Source organism: Manacus candei, unplaced genomic scaffold (assembly GCF_025592945.1).
Source record: "Manacus candei isolate 608988 ecotype Guabito, Panama unplaced genomic scaffold, ASM2559294v1 h1tg000017l, whole genome shotgun sequence".
Taxonomy (NCBI): Eukaryota; Metazoa; Chordata; class Aves; order Passeriformes; family Pipridae; genus Manacus; species Manacus candei.
The window spans coordinates 14,423,113-14,444,597 of NW_026138065.1; the positions used below are offsets into that span (position 1 = coordinate 14,423,113).

Consider the following 21,485-nt stretch of genomic DNA (forward strand, 5'->3'; position numbering starts at 1 on the left):
CCTTCACCTTCACATTTTTTGACTTACCCTGTGTCTCTGTTTTAACTTCTCCAGTGTTGCCTGGCTTTAATTTCTGCCAATATCTTATCCCTTCTTGTATTATCTGTTATCATCTTTGTCCTCTTCAGTTCTAGTACTAACATTTCTGAGAAAGCAGTTACCCAGCTACAGAAGTGCAAGTAACTGAGATTGTCCTGATGCCTTCTTGCTCAGCTTTGAAGCCAACTCATTTATTTTTATTCCACTTTGCTGATTTGCCCACTTTGCAAAAGAATGTGATTTCTCTTTCTGTACAGTCTTACAGCTCTTTTTTTTTTCTCCTACAGCAACATTTGTTAGTTGAGTTAAAGAAAAAAAACACCCACACCTGCAATCCTTTGTCCAAGAATCAAATTAACATCCTGCAAATTTTTCCTATATATTTTTTTTCTTTTATTGGAAAACTGGGACTTGATTCACTAGCCTAATTATAGATGTCTAACTGAGGTTCCAAATGACACATTTGCTGACCCAAATGACACTGATCTCTCTGAAAAAGCATGTCATAAACGTGCCCTGAGGCATGTCAAATGACACTAAACAACTTGATTAATCACCTGAACCAACTTTATGGAGACTGGGTCTTTTGCAGCTTTGCATGTAGCGGAGTAGCTGGGATTTCTTCTGGAGTGTCAGAGAGGTACAGAGAAGGTTGGTTTTTTTCTGATACAATCAAATACCTTTCTTGCAAATTGTCCCTCTATTCTGAAATGTTTTTGAGTCTTTATTAATGACTTTTTTGCATTTTTTTTGATACCTTGATTTGCACGTGAAGTCAGAAATTAAACTCAACAGCATCCTTTACTTGACAGAAGAATAGCCTGGCAGCAGCAATACCACACCAAAATAGAATTACTCCTGTATCTTCCTTCAGTAGTAGTAGTTTTGTATTTAACAAGTTGTATTGTCATTTCAGGAATTAATCTTTCTTGCCAACCAATTAATAAAAGGCTCTATAGGTAACTATATTACTGTGTTTGACTTAAAGCCTGTACAGCAAAAATCTTTAGGGTGGAACACAGTGACAAGTTGGCAGGTCTGTGTTTAGTTCATTTAAATCCTTTCATACTACTTACTGACTGTACTGACTTAGTATCTTGGTTGTAGTGAGTAACTGAGTTCTCTGTCTGTAAAGACAATTAATAATGGCTGGTTTAGGTAAGAGTTTGTTTATAGAAGAGACCGATCAGTAGCTTTTGTCTACAATTTGCATGGCTACTAGAAGGGACAGGTTAGCATTCTGAATTGATGAATAGTACAATTCTCCTGACTTTTTCGTTTTAATATTCAACAAGAACATTTTCTGTATTTTCATGAAACTGATTCTCCACATATATTTGGTCTCTTGCTTCAGCAGTTTTCCATATTATCTGTGAGTGCATTTCATAATCAAGTTGCATTTGGATTTCTTAAAAGCCAAATGGGTTGATCTCCTTCATAACAAATTCCATTCAAATTGGTCTTATTTCAGGCTGCGGTGGCCACACATGTTTATTCTACATACTTAGTGCTGACTTAAAAATTCTTGGCATCAGAAGAAACTGAAGATGATGGATATCCTTTCAAAAGTAGAGTTTGGGAAGTTGACTGGTACTTTGCTTCCTGATTTTGCCACCATTAGTTAAACAGAGATGTTAATGCTGTGGCACTCTTAGCATAGCATCTTTCAGTACTACCAAACTTATAGTGTGGTTAAAAAACTAAAGAAAAATACCCTGAAAAGGAACTTACCAGGAGGAGAAAACCTGTGTGTGGAATAGGCCAGTAGAAAGCAATTGTAAGGATTTCAGAGATTTCTCAGTTTCAGAGTAAGACCTACCTGTCTTGCTTGTAGTCAAGTCTTATTCCTTTGTTAGATTTGCTTATACATTTTGATAGATGACAAAAGAACAGCCCATAAGAAATTATGGATTTAAGTATTAATATTTCTATCTTTTTGTCTATTGGGAGCATATTAACTTTTCTTTTGAAATTCTCTAAAGTAAAGTATTTCAAAATTTAATGCTGTTTGCCTGAGGAGAAAAAAAGCAAAAGAAAGTAATATCTTTGGATAATGAAAAGCAACAGAGTATGATACATCCTTTTTCTTCTAAATTTATCTCTGATTTGATGGCTTTAACTTTATAGAAGTAATTTTAAATTCTGTAGTAGTATGTAATTGGAAATATAATTCCACCAAAGTAATTATTTCCTGGTGTATCTACAGAACTGAGATAAGTATGGTTTGAGTGTGAAGGTTTTGCTTGCCTTGCTCTTATACTGGAATGGTCATTGTCGATAGCACTGTGGAACACCACATGGTTTGCCTTCCATCAAGGCAATAAGGGCAAACAGAGTTGAAATGTATGAAAAACTACATGCTCATGTGCTGAAGATGCAAGGAAAAGGGTTTCATCTAGGTGAGAAGGGGAAAGAATGCAAGATTATATTGATTTTTTTTTTTTTGGTGTTTTTTTTCTTCCCAGGTTAAAAGGGTAACCATTCTCAAACTCTAAGCACAATAATTTTGCAAATGGCTTTACTGATTAAAAATGTTATTTTTATTTACCCCAGCACATTTATATTTGAAAAGGGTAAGCCACAGGTAATACCATGTAAGTACTTGTTACAAAATGGATATTTCTACTAAGTCAAGACAAACTGTTAGCTTGTGATTCAAAATATTTAGCACCTTATATTTTGTAAGCTCACGCAGAGCCTAGTGTTAATATTTATGTGAAGTGAAACCAGACTTGCGTTGGCTGTTGTGATTGTTTAAATACCTTTTATTTGAGTGTAATGGAGCATTTTTTATTTATGCGTCATAACCCTGCCAAGCAAACTGTTAGCTGCAGTTTTAGTTTCTCTGGATTGTAGTATTTAACAAACTCAGACTTAGGATGTTTCCCTTAATCTGTAGCCTCGTTTGTTATGGTGTACTTTTGTTGAGCATGTGTAACTTATGAAAATAGCTCATGCTCATAGTTCAGAACAGGGCAAACTCCTTCCTTAGGCTTAAGCTTTCTGGTGTCAAAGGTGTTACTTTTTCTGTCTTAAGACAGTAAATTAAGCAAGACATAAGTGAAACTATTTGGAAGGGCAAATCAGAGCAGAAAAGTTAGAGAGACCAGGGATGATGAGGATGGTTATCTGATATGGTTCAAAAAAAGGTTCTTTTTTCTTTTGCTTTAGAAACTAGCTGAATGTGTTTGGATTCATGGCACAAGTAAGACTTAGAATAAGATTTGACTTTTTTCCTTTTTAAATACATGAAATGTTTGTTCTAAGGTCAGATCTTTAATGGTAAGATGCTGTATTTGACTTCCAGAATGAAAGCCACTGGTGATAGAGAATCATTGCTCTTTTCTAACTGTTAACATTGAAGTGGAATTTTGTTCTGAACTTCTTTGTCTTTATTAAAATGTCACCCAGCCTATGTGAGGCTCGATTGTAGTAGAATAAATTAGGGTTTACATTTGGATAAAAACCCATAGTACTGTAGGAAGGAGAGTGTAAATGATACGTTTCTGGTTTAGTTAGAAAATAAGGACAACAGCATGATTTTTAGGTTCCATGGGGTTGTAAAATGTTTTGAGTATGGTCTCAGCAATAGTGTTTTGTGACTGTATGATTAACAGGCACTGAAATATCGATTTATTTGTTTTGAAGCCTAGAGAACCTATGTAGCTATGTAACGTATGGCCTTTTGGAAAATGACTACACAACAGGGAAAAATAGTCTTAATATACACACTGGCTTTAATATTGATACGTTTGGTCTCAAAGTGACTTTTATTGAAGGGACTTGGGAGTTTGAATTTGAGGCATGTTTACCCTGGACAAGTAGAAGCAATTTTATCAATTATAAATAATAGTAACAGAAAAGCAAAAATCACAATGTTAATTTTTACTCTGGATTCTGTCCTTTGTACTGAATAGCTCTTTGGGATCAGTAGGTCATGAAAACTTTTTTAAACCAAAGTATCTGCATAGTTGGTCACTCGCTGTGGATAAGAACTGATATGCCACTGATATTTAATGGAAGAAGGGATATGACAGAGGATGGTAAAGAAGAAATATGAGCATGTGAAGTAGATAATAGGTTTGGCTAGCTGCAACATGATGTGCCCAAGCTCAGTGTGACCACAGAGAGGGTACCTTCTTCAAATGTCTCTCATCCCACAGCAGGAATCACTGCGTGGGATATGCAGCTGACCTGAACCTCAAATTGTAAAAGTTTACCGCCTCGTGTGTTAAACTAATAATGCCAATTTTAATTGACTGTTACACTGAGCACTGCATATGATGATGATCTGGGACTTACTGTGAGCTCTGTTCCCTTCATGTTGTGGTAGAACTGAAAACGCTGTGAAGGGTAAGAGTTTGTACCTGCTTGAACCTCCATGTTGCACCTATTGCCACAGCTTTCCTGAGGTTCACCCCTGACTGTGGAGCTTACAAAGGTGAATACAGTTTATTGCCAATCTCACTACTCAAGCAGAGTCTTGAAGTCATCTCATGATGTAATGTTCTGTAATAGTTTTATGCTAGTCAAATATGGAGGTATAACCTAAAAAATAAGCAGTTATTTTGATCCTTCTTTTTTTATTCTAAGCAACCTTTTGTAGTATGTGTGTAGTTGGAGTGCAGCTCCTAGTGAGCTGAACTGTTGGTATATGCCCTCTATTTCATCAACTCTTTTAAAGCAGGAATGCAGAGAATGAAAAGCATGCAACTAGTAACTGCAGTATGGAAAGTGTGTGTTAAATGAGTTACTTGTCATCACATAGGAACAAGACAAAAACACAGATACAGTTCTTTCCTTCAGAGCAGCATTGGGCTATCTAAGTCACAGGCCAAGCTTTTTCATTGTGCTGTTTTCTGAGTTATTCATAACAAGCCTCTTTCAAAGCTCAGTTAAAGAATGTATGAAGGTACATCTCCTTCAACACATAACCTCAAATTCACTGGTAGAAATTGGTGAGGTTGCTGTAAAGAACCATACATGACATTTTAATTGCAGTAAAAGTAAGAAAAGGATTGCTTTACAGTGACATAGGAACCACCCAGTCTAGTAAACATCAACTTTTCTGAATTCTTCGTTGCTGTATTACAGTTTAGGTAATTTGGTAATTATTTTCTCTTGCTTAATAAAGATGCATTTCCTGTTGCAATTTTATGCCATTTTCTCTAGGACTGGTGCCTATTTCATTCTTCTTTTAAATTAAATAGAAGGTTGATTTTTATGTTGAGTGTGTTGGGAATTTTAGCTGGCAGACCTCTGCTATTTTCTGCACCCTATACTTGCACGTGCTCCTGACAGTTGTGAAAGGAAGGTAGGAGTGCGGACAGGAGAAACCCACACTGTGCTCTACTGAGTCGCATGATCGGTGAGTTTGTGATTTGGAGCAATACTCTGGCACATACCTACCGCAGACTGGCCATTGGCTTCTTGGTCATGAACCTTCATCCGCTGCAATTAATCCTTACAGCATCCTTGCTTCCAACTGAAGCCAAGATAAGTTTACAGAATATCAGCAATTAAAACTGTCACGTTAAATGTCTTGACATGGTGACATCCCTGAGCCAACAATGTGACTTTGCAAGATTTCTTCATCTGATGCTTCTTTCCAGATCTGCATTCATAATTTTTTAAGAAATAAAAAGTGGTTTAATTTTTTCTGGACAGAATTGTTTATAAGATTTACCACACTGGCTTTACTTTGCTGTGTGGATTTCAAACAAGTGGTAACACACAGTAGGTAGTCTTTTTTTTTTCTACTGTCTGCTACCTCACAAATCTGCAAAAACTCGGTTATTCTTTTGTATCGTCATAAAGAAGAAAGAATGATTGGGAGCTAGACAAGTAAGGCAAGGAACATTTATTTTTATTTTTTTTTCACTTTTTTCTTGGACTATGAAAGACTTTTTTAAAAACTCAGATGCATATGACCACCTCTTGATCTATGTGAACTCTGAAGTATGTTTACCAGTGAAATAGTGCAATCCAAATTTCTTTAAACTATCACATCGGTGATTAATTGCGCATCTTGTGACACTGGCAAGATGACAACTCAGTGTCAAGCTGTGATGAAATTTTATATTTTTAGTTAATTTTAGTCTCTCCATTTAAATGTGTAGTACTGCATTTCTCTTGGCCAGAATTTGGATAGTTGGAATGGTTCCTATTGAACTGTGTATTCTTCCTTCAAAGAGTTGGGGGTGGCAAGGAGAAGAGAGAGTAAGTGCTACTAAGTTTTAAAAGCTTTGGTATTTTGAAAATCGTGGGCCTTAGTAGTTTGGGATTGACTTTAACTTAATAAACAAAACACAACCATCTAAATATGGTACTTTTTATTAAAACAAGATCTCTTTTCAAACTTGGTGTTTTGAGGCAACCCTCAATAATGTTTGCAATGCCATTTGAGATACAAAGCAAAAATGTATTTCATGTTTCATTGCTTGCAGAGGAGGAGGAAGCTGTGCCTCAGGAATTTGACTTCATCCCCCAAAACATCTGATGCTTATCTTGCATGTGAATTTTTGTAAAAATTACATGGATGAAATATTACATGAAATATTTTTAATGTCGCTATTAAATTCTGTGTTAAAAATGTATGTCATGTGTGATTATTTTTTATTTCTAAGCACATATGTAGAAGTGCAAACAGTGTTTTCATTTATTGCTTTTCAGGGGATATAATTTTCAATGCTCACTATCCTGACCTGCCACCAGATTTTATCTTTGGAGAGGATGCTGAATTTTTGCCCGATCCTTCTGCCTTGCATGTAAGTACTTTACTGTTTGAGAATTTTACACCATGCAAGGAGTCTTGACTTTTTTAGAATAGCTTCAGCAACAGAAATTTTCCAACAGTGCAAAATAAATACCTTTTATCTCACTTTTATGTGAGTATAAACACATTGTTTTCTAATGTGATTTAAAGTTGAATCTGTAAATGGCGGGGTGGTGCGTGTTAAAGCATTTTAATCAGGACAATACTACTTTTACAATAACTATTTGGAGTATCTGTTAAAATATGTCTATTTAATATCTGACCATCTTAAATGATCTGTCTCAGGAAAAGTGATTGATAAATTGTGTCTTTAAAAAGCATTTATTTCTAAAAAAAAAGAAGTAGCATAATTTTGTGTAACGATGTCGATTTTCGTGAGGAAGCGTAGAACCAGGTGGTATGATATGGCAACCCCTGCATATATGTATATAAATTATATATATATAATTATATATATTTTATATATATATAATATATATGTATATATATATATATGAGATATTTCATTTTGTAGACTGTGTGTAGGGGTATATAGCAGTCACTGGTAGAAACACAAACCTGGGAAGTGTCTTTTAACTGAACTTCTTACCTAGGGGAGGGGCTCTTTGTGCAGTCCTCTCTCATGCAACCCCTCTTATGTTTTATGAGCATGTCTCCAGAGCTCCCCAGAGCAAGTCAGAGGCTGTTGTGCTGTGTTACAGATGTCATGGTGGAGGAGTGTGAGGCAGTGGCCTCAGTTGAACATGTCCTTGATGTGTGACATGGCAAATGCTGGTTTTTGGTTCTACCTTTATTCATTTCGTAGTAAGTTATATATAAAAATCTTTAAAGTATTAGTTTGAATAATTATTTTGAGCATACCTAACAGAACTTTTAAAAGGTGAATGTCATATTTCTTTTCTTTCCCTAGTCATTTTCCTGTTAACCTCACAAACTCCTTTGGGAAGTAGGTATGGTGCTGATGAACATCAATTTCATTAGGCTTGTTTATAGAAAAGGTTTTACTTTCTATGACAATTCTAAAATTGTTTTCACACTCCTTATTTACCAGTTCTATTTTCCTCTTTTCCTCTTTTGTTTCACATTCTTACAACCTCCTGAGAAATGTTCATATTAGCAACCACTGTCTGCAGTTGACGTTAAAGGAAAAGGAGGACTTCTTAATGTACTGGAAAACTGAAATTAATAACAAATAGCAAATGAGATATGAAATAAAGACAATTTGGGGCATCTTGCAGAAATGCTGTTCAGATGGAGAAGCTTGCTGAGAGTCATACGGTGCTGCATTTCTCATGTGAAAAGGAGTCCCTAGCAGTAGTGATCCGCAGGCAAACCTGCAAGAATAAAAACATACTTATTTTTCTTTCTTTCTTTTTTACATTGTTCATTAATGATGCTTCTTTTGGGAGTGTTGCTTTTCTGCCTAAGCACAGAACAAACTTCCTGTCCTCTTTGTTGGGAAGCAACTTGAAGAGCCATTTGCTTCTTGATACATAATGAGATATTAACCAGCCTATTTAAAATTAATTAAAAGAAACCAAAGAAGAAATTTGCAAACCAACAGGTTTTGTTTTACGTTAGTCGTTATGCCTTTCTATAGCATTCACTAGGTAAATGTAATCACTTTTGATAAGGTCCTTGGTCATTCTCCTGCAGTCCATCTGATGGTATGGAATGTGTTATCTCCACCTTGCAGCTTTGGTCTGTATAGCGTACTTCTGCTTTCGCATTTGCTGTTTATTTAATGTTCCCTCTGGTTTGTAAAGTTTTTCTTCAGAATGTTACATTAACAATAACTTGGTTATTGTGCTAAATCTTTGAATAGCTCCCTTTTTTCCCACAAATGTGAGAACTGTTTAATGAAGATAATTTTAATCAAATTCTAAGACATTAGCAGAATTCTTTAATGCTTTAACATATCTTTCTACTGACTAGAAGTAAAATACAGATTAGCACGTTGACCGTAATTTAATGCTCCTAATCTTGAGCAATCTTCAAATACTTCTGATGCAACAGTTCCTGGCAATCAAAACAGAATCTACCATGCACAAAAGCATGTAGATTTTATTAAATGAGGAGTACAGTCTCTGAGCAAGTAATATGTGCCGTTGGATCTGTGGGAATTCTGACATTGAGCCTTTATGCGCTGCTCTCGTCTGCCTGAGTGTCTCGTTTTCCAAGAAGTCATCACATGCTGTTGCATGGCTTGAGTCAGGCATTATGCTTAGCTTGAGACAAGAACCAGATACTCCAGATTCCACAAGCTCGTGTGGCTCTAATAGAAGCTGGCAGTAGACTTCCCTGAAGACATTTGAATGGCTGTGTTGCAGATCAGTCGCTCTTCAGTTTCCATGGCCATGGGCAGACTTTCGAATTAGGTTTTCATTTGACCATGGTAACAGGTGTTCAGTTAAGCAGCTGTTAGCCAGACAGCTAAAGCAAGATTCCAGAAATACTGCATTTTTAAAAGTAGATGCTGTAGATGAAGAGTTCATGGTATCTTTTTTTCTTCCCCAGAGAATTCCTAAATGGTTGGGCCGGCATTTCAGCAGTGGGGTGATATGTTGAGCACTCTTCTTGTTACAAGCAGTGATAATCAAGTGTGTTCTTTCACTGACAATGCAATTGCAGAATCAAGCTGAAAATGCTCATTAAAACTCATCTTTACTTTTGTGCCTTGCACAAATATTAGACACTTGGGTTTGAAACTCTGCTGGAGTCTCAAGTTCAGCACCACAAAATATATGCTTCATTATGTGTTTTACCAGTAGTTACTCTGCTGGTTGCAGCGTCTGATTGTGTGCATGCTCATCTTCTAGAATGATGTAGGCAACTCAACAGAGGGGCAAGTGGTCCATTTATTTTGGTTTGTCATATAGTATTAATTACAGTCTGGGGGCTAGCTTCTTTAGGTTGGTGATGCTGTTCATGCTCAAAGCGTTATTAGAAATAAACAGTTTTATTCTTTATTCTCATTAAAAATGTTTTCCTGTTGAATGCATTTGATACCTGTGTGTCTAGTAGGCATAAATAAAATCAGCTTCTCAGAATGTAAATAGGAAAGTTCTTCCCTGCTCTAGTGTGTATTCATTTTGGATGACAAGTATTAGAAATGTATTTTAAAAACAACCTATGATTCACTCCGTTCTGATTAAAAATCCAGTTGGCACACAACAAGATTAGTGATTGTGTACGGATGAGATTAATTTGGAGCTCATTACAATGACGCCAGTTTGAGTAACAAGAATTGTTTGTTATGTTAGCCTAGTTGATTGTTAATGTGAGCCAGTTAATAACTGAAGTGCTTATGCAAAATGTTAACCCCATTTTTCCAATGATTTTGAAATATCCTCTGTTTGGAGGAAAAAAAAGAGGAGACAGTAGTAGTGTGTACAAGCTAACTGTCAGTTCAAGGATTTGGGTTTCCAGCTAGTCTTCCCAGAATTATTCTGCCCACCCATCACTGTCACAAAGGCTTCATTAGCCTTAGTGGGAATGGAGACGAGAACGTGAGCATTTCCTGAAACCTGCTAAGTGCTGAATATGTCCTTGTGGGGTAGTGTATGGTATATTCCTTTTGGGAATACTTTGTGCTGCGTTTGCGTGGAAGGAAGACATTGTCATCACAGAATTTCAGAGAATGGGCCGCTGCAGTTGTCATGCTGGTACCTAGTGTTGGAAAGATTATTTGCCCTTGTCTAGTTGCTAATACTGAGTACAGATTGCAGTCATTGTGGAGCTGATTGACCTAATTTTGCTACTCAGGTGTATTGGCTATCGTGCTCTATATCTTGGAAAGACCAATGTTTGTTTTAAGTTCTTGTATTTGTGCTTGTTAGACTCCATATTTATCATTTGGCTATATGATACTGTTGTGAAGGTTGTATTGTTTTCTATGTCTTTGTTCAAAGTCTTAATCATTATTTCTGTTGGTTGCTGAGTTAGCTTTTAATGGGTAGTGAAGAGATCCTTTAAATATCTCTCTCTTCCATTAAGTGTTCTTCATTTACTGTCAGGTGCATGAGACAGATGTTTAACAGTGTCAGTTGTTCTCCTGCTCACAGTAACTACAAAAAAGCCCAAAACCCCTTTATATTAACTAATGCTGTTTGACCTGTTTTGTTTTGAAAAGTCTTTTCAGTTGTATTGTTAGCAAAGATGCAGGTGATATGTGTTCTAATATGAAAGCCCCACGTAAGGCTATGACCACGATGTTTTTCAGCGTATGATTTTAAAGTTTAAAGCCAGTAGTGGGTTCTCTTTGTCTGGGAAATGCGTGGACAGGTTTGAACTGTTTTAGCATTGCTGTCTCTTCTGCTTACTCTAATTTCAGATGGCAGCACAAGATTTCATTCTTGGACCCCTAGCCTGCTGCTCGTGTAGTGAAAGCCTTAAATTAGTTTGGCTTCAGTTGAACTTGGGAAATTTAAGAAAAACAGAATGCAGGATTGGATCCTGCATGTTATTAGAAGAGAGTTTTTTCCTATTTTGAACTTCTTTATATTCACATTTTTTGTGTTTACTTCTCAGTCATATCCTGACTTTATATGTCAAGGAGTGTTTTGATTATTTATAATTCAGTGTTATTTATCGTTTTATTCTATAAAACTAACATGAATTCTGAAAACTGTTAATTCCTTTCTCTTTCTATTGATCCTTACCTATTTGTATATATGGGGGATGTTTGTATGTGTGCATACATATTGATGTATACATACATATAGTCACTGTGGCCTTGGTGAAATTGGTCTGGTATGGATAGGCAGTGGTAACAAAATCACATTTTATACCACCAGGCAAGTAATTTAATTCAGGAACTTTCCCAGAAGAAGGTCTTTATGGCTGGTATTGTTGGCATTTATTTTATACGTTTTTGTCCAATTTTTCAAACATTAGAGATATGCCAGTGCAACATTCCTTTCTAAGCCAGATCTGAAAGAATCTAATTTTGAATGTATATTGATCTGGTTTTGGTGTCTGAGCTCCACCAGTTCCTCGGGGAATCACAAAATCACAGAATAGTTAGAGTTGGAAGGACCCTCTGCAGATCATCATCAATCCCCCTGCCAAGTTCAATAAGTACTGAGTTTAAAAGGAGAAATCCCCAAAAGAGGATTCTGGCTTGGAATCCTCTTCTGGCATAGCCTGACCAGCTTGACTGCAGCCAGCATTCAGAAGGCCCTTCTGAGAAGTCATACGGTGCTCAGAAGAGCGAGTGTTAGGATTGTCTGTGTAGCCATGTGGTAAAGATGGTGACTATACAGTTCAGCAGAAAGAACTTAAGAGGATGGCAGAAAATAAGTTTTATCCTGTAATCTTTCCATCTTTGCTTCCTTCAAGGCCTTTCTACACTGGGAAAATGTTACTTTTTCTCCTTGTTTTAGTTCTTCTTAATTTCACTTTCAGTCTTTCATTTTTATTTGTCCTTTTTGTCCAGAATTGTTAATATTTATTTACAGGGAGGGGGAGTTAGCTACCTTGTATTCCTTTGTAATTTTCTATTAATGTGAAGTCATTACATATATTTACCTTACTTTCTTTTTCCAGAACCTCAGCATTTCCTATCACAGTTTATAAAACATGGCTTTCTCTCTCAAAGTGTAAGCAGAAAAGAATATGCTGAGGTCACAAGTTCTGCTTTACTTAGTTGCAACATTTTGGCTGGACTTTTTGCCTAGAATCCAGAAATTAAAAAAAAAAAAAAATCTGCAGTTTGAAACTACTTATTTAATTTTGAGGGAAGAAAATATCTCTTAAGCCAGGTAGTTTTGCCTTTCTTGCTTAAATCTTGCTAGTGTAGAAGGCAAAATTAATTCCATTAGTTCTGTAAAGGGCTCCGTGGGGAAACATTTCCTTTCATTTTTTTGGCACAAGCTTATCTGATAATGCAATTTCTCCCTAGAATATGAAAAATCTAGAATATTAGCTTTTAAAATATAGTATTTCAGTCCAAGAAAGACTAACTTTTGGAGAACATTAGGAATGTGAGTGGACCACTTGACTGAAGGATGGCAGGATAGGAGAAAATTTTTTTTTACCATACTAACTAAATTGCATGTGATAAAGGACTTAATTATTGTGCAGTAGTAAAATAGGGGGAAAAAATTTTTATAGTTTTCTATTCATAGCATTGTATTAGGAAAAAATAAAGATAACTTTCATTTGTCACATGAATTTGACCATCTTTTTCATGGTTACACGCTTAGATGGGCCAGAAGGTTGGACCAGAATAACAGGATCTTTAAATCTTAATGTAGTTAAGGCTGAAAAAGATGTTTAGGCTTACATTTCTTTCAAGCTGTGTGTGTTTAGTTTATATCTGATTCCAGAGCACTGGCCTCCTGAGTGTCTGGATCTTCTCTTGAATTCATGTTCAATTAATCTTGACTTCGTAATGAATTCACTAATTTCTTAGGTGGGCAACTGTTGCTATGAGGCTTGAGAAAGACTCTTTGCTGTCTCTTTGCTAGAACCAAGCTGCATGTTTGAATGAGTATTCTTTCTTCTGCTCCCCTAGGAGCATATCCTGAAATTCCTGTAAGTGGAGGAGGAGTGCTTATATAGCTAGGTGTTAGTCTTAGCCGAGCACTGCAGTATGAACACTAACAACATTTAATTGCTGGAGTTCTTGCATGGCATGAGGGATCACTGGCCTACCTTCACAACTTTGCTGTTCTCTGATCCTGAGGTCACTGGAAAGCCTAGAGGTGGGAAAAGCTTGCAACCAATCCTGGATGTGAGAAAGAACTGAGCAGGCTGTTAGCGAACCAGTACACAAACTAAAGCTTACCCTGCACCTAAAACTATAGTCTGTATATAGTCAAAACTCTGTTAGGTGACTTTGCCAATATACTTGATTTTTATGCAGTTCAACAAGGGACCTTTGCACAAATGAAATCTGAATATATTTCAAACTTAGTAGTTTTGTTTCTTAACACCCTTTATGTAATTTTGGGGTTTATTTAATATACTAGTCCAGTTAGGTACTCTCTGTTTCAGTCTTCCTGGTCTTCCTTCCAGTTCTTCAGGTTGTTTGTCACAGTTTGTGTGAACTCATTAACTGCAATAGTGCTAGTCAATCAGTCTCTTTATGGGCACAGTGGTTCAGGATTTCCTTTGGAAGTCCATTTAACATCTTATGGCCCTCCAGTCTCCTTATTTTGTAGGCTCTGAGAATATCCCATCAGAGATACAGTCAGTCTATATTAGTGCTTTGTACTAATGTATCTCATCTTAAGGATAAGTGAAATCCACCAAAATGAACAAGAGAAAAATCTAAGTTTTGAACTGTGTTAAGTAAAAAACTGGGATGAGGAAGACCTTTGAATATTCTTTGAGGAGGCACTGAATCTGCAATTATTCTTGTAGGCAATGACTCTATTGAGTGTGTGGCTTTCTCCCTCCAGATATCAGTTGTTCATGTTGCTGGATGTTTTCACAAGGGCAACTAACAGTCCATGAAGACAAGACAAGAGCTCCTCCTTTAACTCATCTTATCTAATAGGTTTCAGAGACTCTGACCACTTTCAGAGACTTTTCACCATTTATCATTTAAGAAGCTTTGTCTGGCAACTCTTCTATTACCTGTTTCAATCTAAGCAAACTGAAGACTTCTCAGGTGAAGGTGTTGTGTTAGAGAAGAAATTTGTGCTGCAGCATAACTTCAGATTGCCACAGATGGCTAAATGTGTTCATTTATTTGTATGTATATATAAATAATTCTTTACTGTGAGGGTGGTGAGGTTCTGGAACAGATTGCCCAGAGAAGTTTTAAGTGCCCCATCCTTGGCAGCGTTCAAGGCCAGGCAGGGTGGGGCATTGAGCAACCAGGTCTAGTGGGAGTTGTCCCTGCCCATAGCAGGGAGCTGGAACTAGATGAACTTTAATGTCCCTTCCAACCCAAACCATTCTGTGATTCTATGATGCATAATACAGCTGCTTTGCAGGAAATACAGTCCTTGCTTGTGGTAAGGGTGGCATAGTGAATTCAAGCATCTCATTCACTTTCAAGTCATAGTTAGTTTATACCAAAAATGTTACATTAAATATCCCAAGCCAGACTTATGAAAGTAGAACATCTTTTATGTGGAAGTGTCGGAGTGCAATGATAATGTGTTGGTATTTATAATTCTTTAACGTAAACCAGCAAATCGACAATGTAGTTTTGACTATTTTTTTACTTCAGTTTATTAAAATATATTTTACTTGAACAATGTTTTGTTAAAAATTGTGGAAAAAATATTATTAGAGAAACTGGCAAAAAATTAAAGGATTCTGGCCCTTAGGTGTGACATTACTGGCACAATACACTTCTCTTCCTTACAAGAACTCTAGAACAGTAAGAAATGGCATGTCTGGAAGGCAACAACTTTTTAGCTTTCTATAAACACGTTTGCAAGGGTTTTTATTTCTTTGGGTTTGGGTGGGTTCTTTTGAGGGAAAACATTGACTCTAGCATAGTCTTCCTGAATTGAGAATACTTTTAAGTTCTGTATAGTATGCCCATTGAGTTCACATTGTTGTACCATTATAATTCATTTTTCTGTAGGGAAAGTTGGTCATTTCTTATGAATATGCAAGCAGAACAGGCTTTTAAATTAACTGATTACAGAAAGTCAGTTAGAAATAGTCATTCTGTCTGATAATGCAGTTTCATATTTGATTACATTCTATACTGTGAATTCTATTATAATTTGTACTTTTCTGCAATAGAATTAGTTTAAGTTTGATGCCCTGCAGGATCTTTCCTTCAGAAGATACTGTTGGGGCAAATAAATGTCTTTGCACTCAGAGTAATTTTTAAAAGATCTGTTCATTTCCCAAATGGAGGAGGGCTCAAGTTATGTTTTTTCCTTTTTACTGGTCTAAGTTTCAGCCTATATTTGTTTCAAAACCTCTCTTTGTTTTATTCATTCTTTACATGCTTTTATGTCTGTGTTTCCTTGTTATCTTCCATTTCAGATCCTGAGGCACATCTGCTCTGTTTTAGAGATAACTACAGAAATACAGTTCAAATATAGTCAGCATCTTGAATCTTTCGTTTGTCATAAAAGTATTCATACAGCTTTACATTAATTTTTTCATATACCTGTATCTTCCCAGAGATACAGCTTTTATTTGTATAAAGGAACCAAATGAGTGTCCTTATGCTGCTTTTTTTGAGAAGAGAGAACTAATTTGCAATAATTTGTCCTGTATGGTAGAGAAATAATTTTGATTTTCAATGTCTTCTGATTTACACAATAGTATTTTGTAAATGTCTTCTTTAGGGACTGTATTTACAAGACCATATAAATTCTCTTGTACTACAAATGTGAAAATGAAGATGGCAATACTGCTTGGCCAGCGAGATCCACCATGTTATATATTGATTTTAATTTATAGGATTTTGGGAGGAGAAAAAAATGGTAGAAAAAAACAGTTCTGCATGTGCCAATCCAACGATAAATGCTCAAGGGATGTTAGTGGACGCTGTCCAAAACATTAGCTGTGAAGGTTCTGCCTTTTTGCTGTAGCTAAAATTACTTGTGTTGACAGGAAGGGAAAAACCACAAGAGCTGATAAGTGTGAAAGACTTGCTATTTAAAAGGGACTCTAGAGGTAAAGCATTAACAGTGGTCTAGTCTCTGGTCCACTGAGGGTCTGAGGAGTTGTTCACACTACCATCACAGCATGATAAGTAAGTCTTTGGGTAAAAGATGCATGTGTGTAATGCCTTGTGTGGAAATTAGTCTTGTCTTCATGCATTGTTCCTTTTACTTGTCATGTCTAGTTAAATATGTATGCCTCTGGTAACTGACTCCCAAGGGAAAGAAATGCAGTGTACTTACATGGATTAACTAATGATTAGTGTGTTGGATTCCCTATGCCGGAATTCGTATGTGCTGAGGGATTTAAGAAATTCCTTCTCAGACCAGGTAAAGGTACCATCTGCTTTCTGAAAGAGGTGTGCTGAGAGGTCTGGAAAGGAACAAAACTTGCTCTAATCCCTTAGCAAAGTTGGACAAGAAACGTTTATGTGCCAAGTTGTTTGGAGATTAATTAGGTAGTAGGCAGTTGTAGCTTTTAAGGGCCTGATTATCTTGTAAGAGAGCTCTGTGGGAGAAGCAGGCAGACTTTATCAGGAGGAGTGCACAACTTAAAAATGTTCTCCTCGGCTCAGCTTCACAGATTGTTCATCTCCAGAGCACCCATAACATACCAAGATCAGCTGCCTCTTAACTGCTCTTACAGCAGGGAATAGGAAAAATTTGTAGTAACTTTTGGAAGTTGAGTTCCCTCCTTTTTCAGGGGAATGGTACTTGAGAGACAGTGGCTTATTTATTCTAGGTGAATGCAGAACTGAGTGTTCTCCATTGCCAGATTTGCTGGAATTTATTTTAGAGTTGCTTTAGGTATTGGATTGTTAATCAAGGATCACACTGCATAACCAGTGGAAAAAGAAAAAGGGAAAAAAATTTTAAATAAGATGTAAAGTGCTTTTCTGAAAGCAGAAATAATTTCTTAGTATGTTGTTTTCCTGCACTGGATTTTCATGCTAATTCAAGGCCTTCAGGTATTCAGGATTTTGACTAACCATTTATAAGATATTGTAATTTCTGCATCCAGTTTTCACAGCCTCTCACTAAAAATAAAAATTAAAATTAAGTACTGACAATCCCAAGCTTCGATTTGTGCAAACTTTTTATCTGTTATACACAGTAGCTACTAGAGCACACAAGGTCTGTAAGTTCTTTGGTTGTATTTGCAATGACAAAAATGCTCCTGAGTCGAACTGTTTTTATGAAATGTTACGTTTTCATGTTTGCTTGGGCCCAAAAATGATCATTTCAAGCAGATCACTCCAGAAAGTTGTTCCAGTGGTGCTTCGGGGGAGAGGGATATGAAGAACCTGTGAAAATAAGATGACAAGTAGATGGCATGTAGGTTTACAGTGATTGATATGAAGCTGCAGCCTGTAGGATGTTTAAGTGCTGGCTGCTAAGAAACTGAAGCCTTTGAAGTTGTTATAACACTCCAGCCCTGCAAATACTGTGAAAAATATCTGTTGATAGAAAGATGTGAGCATATGGTAGATAATTATCCTGTGCCTTTTTCTGTGAGCAAAATCCCTGTGGTGGCCTATGAAGATTACAGCAAAGCAGGGACTGAAACCAGATATACCAGTTTCTAGACTAATGTTGTAACCACTGGACCCATATCTCCTCTGTATTTATGTGGAGGATAAGTGCTGATAACAAAATGTGATCTTTCTCATTTCAGGTAAAAACTTACATTGATACTGATTTTTAGCCACTGTAGGATGAAAGTTGTGTGCATGTGGTATGCAGAGATATAAACAAAATGCAAATCTGTACTTAACATTATTCTCTATGATAATTCTGGATAAAAGATTCTACAGAAATGCAATACCACTGTTATGGGCTTGGGAGGTTTTGTTTACTGACATTTTCTCATGAAAGTTAATTTCATGCTTAGAAATATAAAAGTACACTAACTTAAAATAAGATCTTGCTGTTATTTCCTGTAGTATAGCCAGGAAAAACAGTTACAATCTGTCTTCTTTAAAATCACATTCCTGGAAGATATTCTGGCAACCTGGATATTTAAACACATTTCAAAGAAAAACAACTTCAGATCAATTAGAAATTGTTACCATATTTTCTTTCTGATAACGTAGAATTATAGTTTGCTGCAGACATTGCCTGGAGTTGTGAAATAAGCAATAACCTGTGAAGGAGACTATGAATTATCAGCTTTATGGAACGTGAGGTGCATTGTATTCCAAAAAACCACTGAGTAGCTTGTATAGGTTCTTGATTAGCTTTTTTGGAAGGAGGAAATAAAGACTACAAAACACAGAATGTTCCAGAGCAAAATTTAAATGTGGTTTCTTTGCCAAAAGTTGAATAGTATGGCTGGTTTGGAAAGTTAAACTCTGCATGTCTTTGCTAGTAGAGCTGAGAAGCTACTTTGTAGGGAGGGTTTTCACTTGCCTCACCTGTAAGAAGATCTCACTAGAACTGATACTGTCTGGCTGCAAATTTTTCTTGTCTTTTTTGGAAATCCAGTTGGTGTCATTGCTACTCATTTAAATGAGTTACTGTTGAAATGTCTTAAATTGCACTCTGTGGGTGGCCTTATAACAACTTTACTCTGCCTCTTTATACCATGAATTAATTTTCTCAACTCTTTGGTCATGTCTGATTTTCAAAAAACCTTCCTTATGAAACTGTTCGCTTACTATGCAGGCAGCTTCTGTCAGGAGGCAGTTATCAAGAGCCAGGGAATTCTCAGACTGACTTTGCAGCCTGAAAACATCTGTGGGGTTATGCTCCTTAGTGAAAATCAATGCTCTTTGGTGAGATTGTTTAACTTAATATCTGGCAGCTTGTCAGAACTCCTGAATCACTTGGATTTCTCCAGTGTAGACACAATTTACTGGATGCCTATGGTCTATTAATCTCTGTTTAATAACTGAATATTATTTTTCGATTCATCTGACACATAACATGACCTGGAGAGCAAACTAAGTGGATGTACATGGTATTGGTCGATTACTTTAAGGTCTAGATTACTGTTTTTTCAAAGACCTTTTCTTGAAACTTAGTCCAATAAGAAAAAAATCAGCTATTGCCAGGGAAACTTCTGCCACATAAGAATATTTAACTTATTTATGTTAAATTGCTTACTCAGGGCCATCTTCTTACTTACTTATTGACCATCTTCTATATGACAGTAGCTACAACTGTGTGGACAATGATGCTTTTGGAGTCTGGTCTCTATCATATGGAAGTTCTCATTCCATTACTTTTCCTGTAAACCATTTTGAATTTATTCCTCTTTAGGTTGGATATAAGAAAAAGGTTCTTCACCTGGAGGGTGGTTGGGCACTGGAACAGGCTCCCCAGGGCAGTGGTCAGAGCATCAAGCCTGACAGAGTTCAAGAACAGTTTGAATGATACTCTCAGGCACGTGGTGTGACTCTTGGGGATCGCCCTGTGCAGGGCCAAGAGTTGGACTCGATGATCTTGTGGGTCCCTTCCAATTCAGCATATTCTGTGATCATCTTTAATGCATTCCCTAATTGGAAAAATATGGATTAGCCACTTTTCACAGATGACATTTACCGGGCTTTTGTGTCCACAATATCTCCTAAGATGAGGCAACAATTGATCTTTTTAGAAAATTAAAGTTGCACAAGTGGCAGTATGGGCAGGCCAAAAGCCATAAGTAAAGATTGAAATTAAAAATTAAAATGTTGAAATTAAGATCTGAAACATGAAGTTACTCCTAGTTTTAGTGGAGATCATGGAGATACATGCAAGCAGTGTCTAGACAGTAGAGAATTGTTTAATTGAGCCTCCATCTGTGTCTTCAGAAATGACAGGTAAGTTCTTTGGTGATGCACTGAAAGAGTTGTAACATTAAAGATGGTCATAACCAGTCTGAGATGTGCATTAAACCCTCACATGAGATGAGCATGAATGCATAACTAGTTGCAGATGCACAGTTTGGATTGATTCATACTTGTATATTGCTGTACAGTGGACCGTTTTCAGTCTGGCTGGCTAACTGTTGAGTAACTTAGTGAGTTTGCACTGCAGAGTGCACTTAAAGATACCTATTGTCAAACAAGACAAGGAATTGTATCCAGGTCTGGATTTCTTTATTTTAAATCCATTAGTGACTGTTATATTTGATTAACTCTCTGGAAAGTCTGTAGAAATCTCATTTCCAGTTAGGCAGGATTTACTGAGTAAAATATGTAACTTAGTCTGTCAGTACCTGTGCTCATTATTTTCTACATAAAATTCATTTAAATCAAAATTTTATGGCAAATTCAGACAAAACCCTCTCTTTTCAGCATGCACGTGATTTTGGTAAAATGATGTGAAAGTATAAATTTGTGAACAAGGCGGAAGGAGATTTTGATAGAAGCCACAGAAAGCAACAAGTCTTTTTCTGTATACATATTTGCTGGTTATTTCTTTAATTGTGTTTTTCATACCTTCTTGGCTTCAACAGTCTGTCTGTGGTTGTATTTCCAGGTTTTTCTAAAGTTCTAACAACTAAACCTCATAATTTTGAAGTTGCATTCAGAACTTAATTCTCATAGAAGATGGGAGTTCTGTAGCAGAACTTGAAGCTGTAGAACACAAACACCAGTAGCTCACTCTGTTCTTATGCTTTAAAGATTTTTAAATACAATCTCTTAAAAAGCTGGATTGGCTAGGGCTGGAATGCAGCCTTCAGGCAAACAATCAAAAAATGAAGTGCACAAGCTACTACTCTTTTTGCTCCAAAGCCTTTAGTTTAAGATTTTGCTGATTAAAATGATTTCCCAAGTCTAATAGTGAATACGGTACTGCATCGCTAAATAAAATCTTATTTAGAAGATCCTTTACCTTTAAAAAAGGAGGTCAACTTCCTGTTGCAGGGGCACTACTCTCATCATCTGAAGTTACAAATACTTGTGTGTTCTCGGAATAATATTTATAATGCTGAAATTGTAGCAGTGAAGACACTCTAAAAGGGATAAACTTGATAAACATCAAAATTCTACCTTAGGTTTCAGTGTATATGTTACAGGTAGTTGCTTACTTTGTCTTTGATTTCAAAAATAGAAGGAAGATTAAAGAAGGTGCTCTTTGAAACTGAGAACAATGTA

At 36.4% G+C, this 21,485-nt stretch overlaps 1 protein-coding gene across 2 annotated transcripts in view; it reads left to right on the forward strand.

Annotated features, from left to right (window-relative positions):
• Positions 1-21,485, forward strand: part of BABAM2 (BRISC and BRCA1 A complex member 2) — a 168,189-nt gene that overhangs the window by 26,580 nt on the left and 120,124 nt on the right. For both annotated transcript variants that reach the window (XM_051782898.1, XM_051782899.1), the window contains exon 4: positions 6,712-6,806. In XM_051782898.1, coding sequence (XP_051638858.1) covers positions 6,712-6,806 — 95 coding nt within the window. The remainder of the gene's footprint in view (positions 1-6,711; positions 6,807-21,485) is intronic.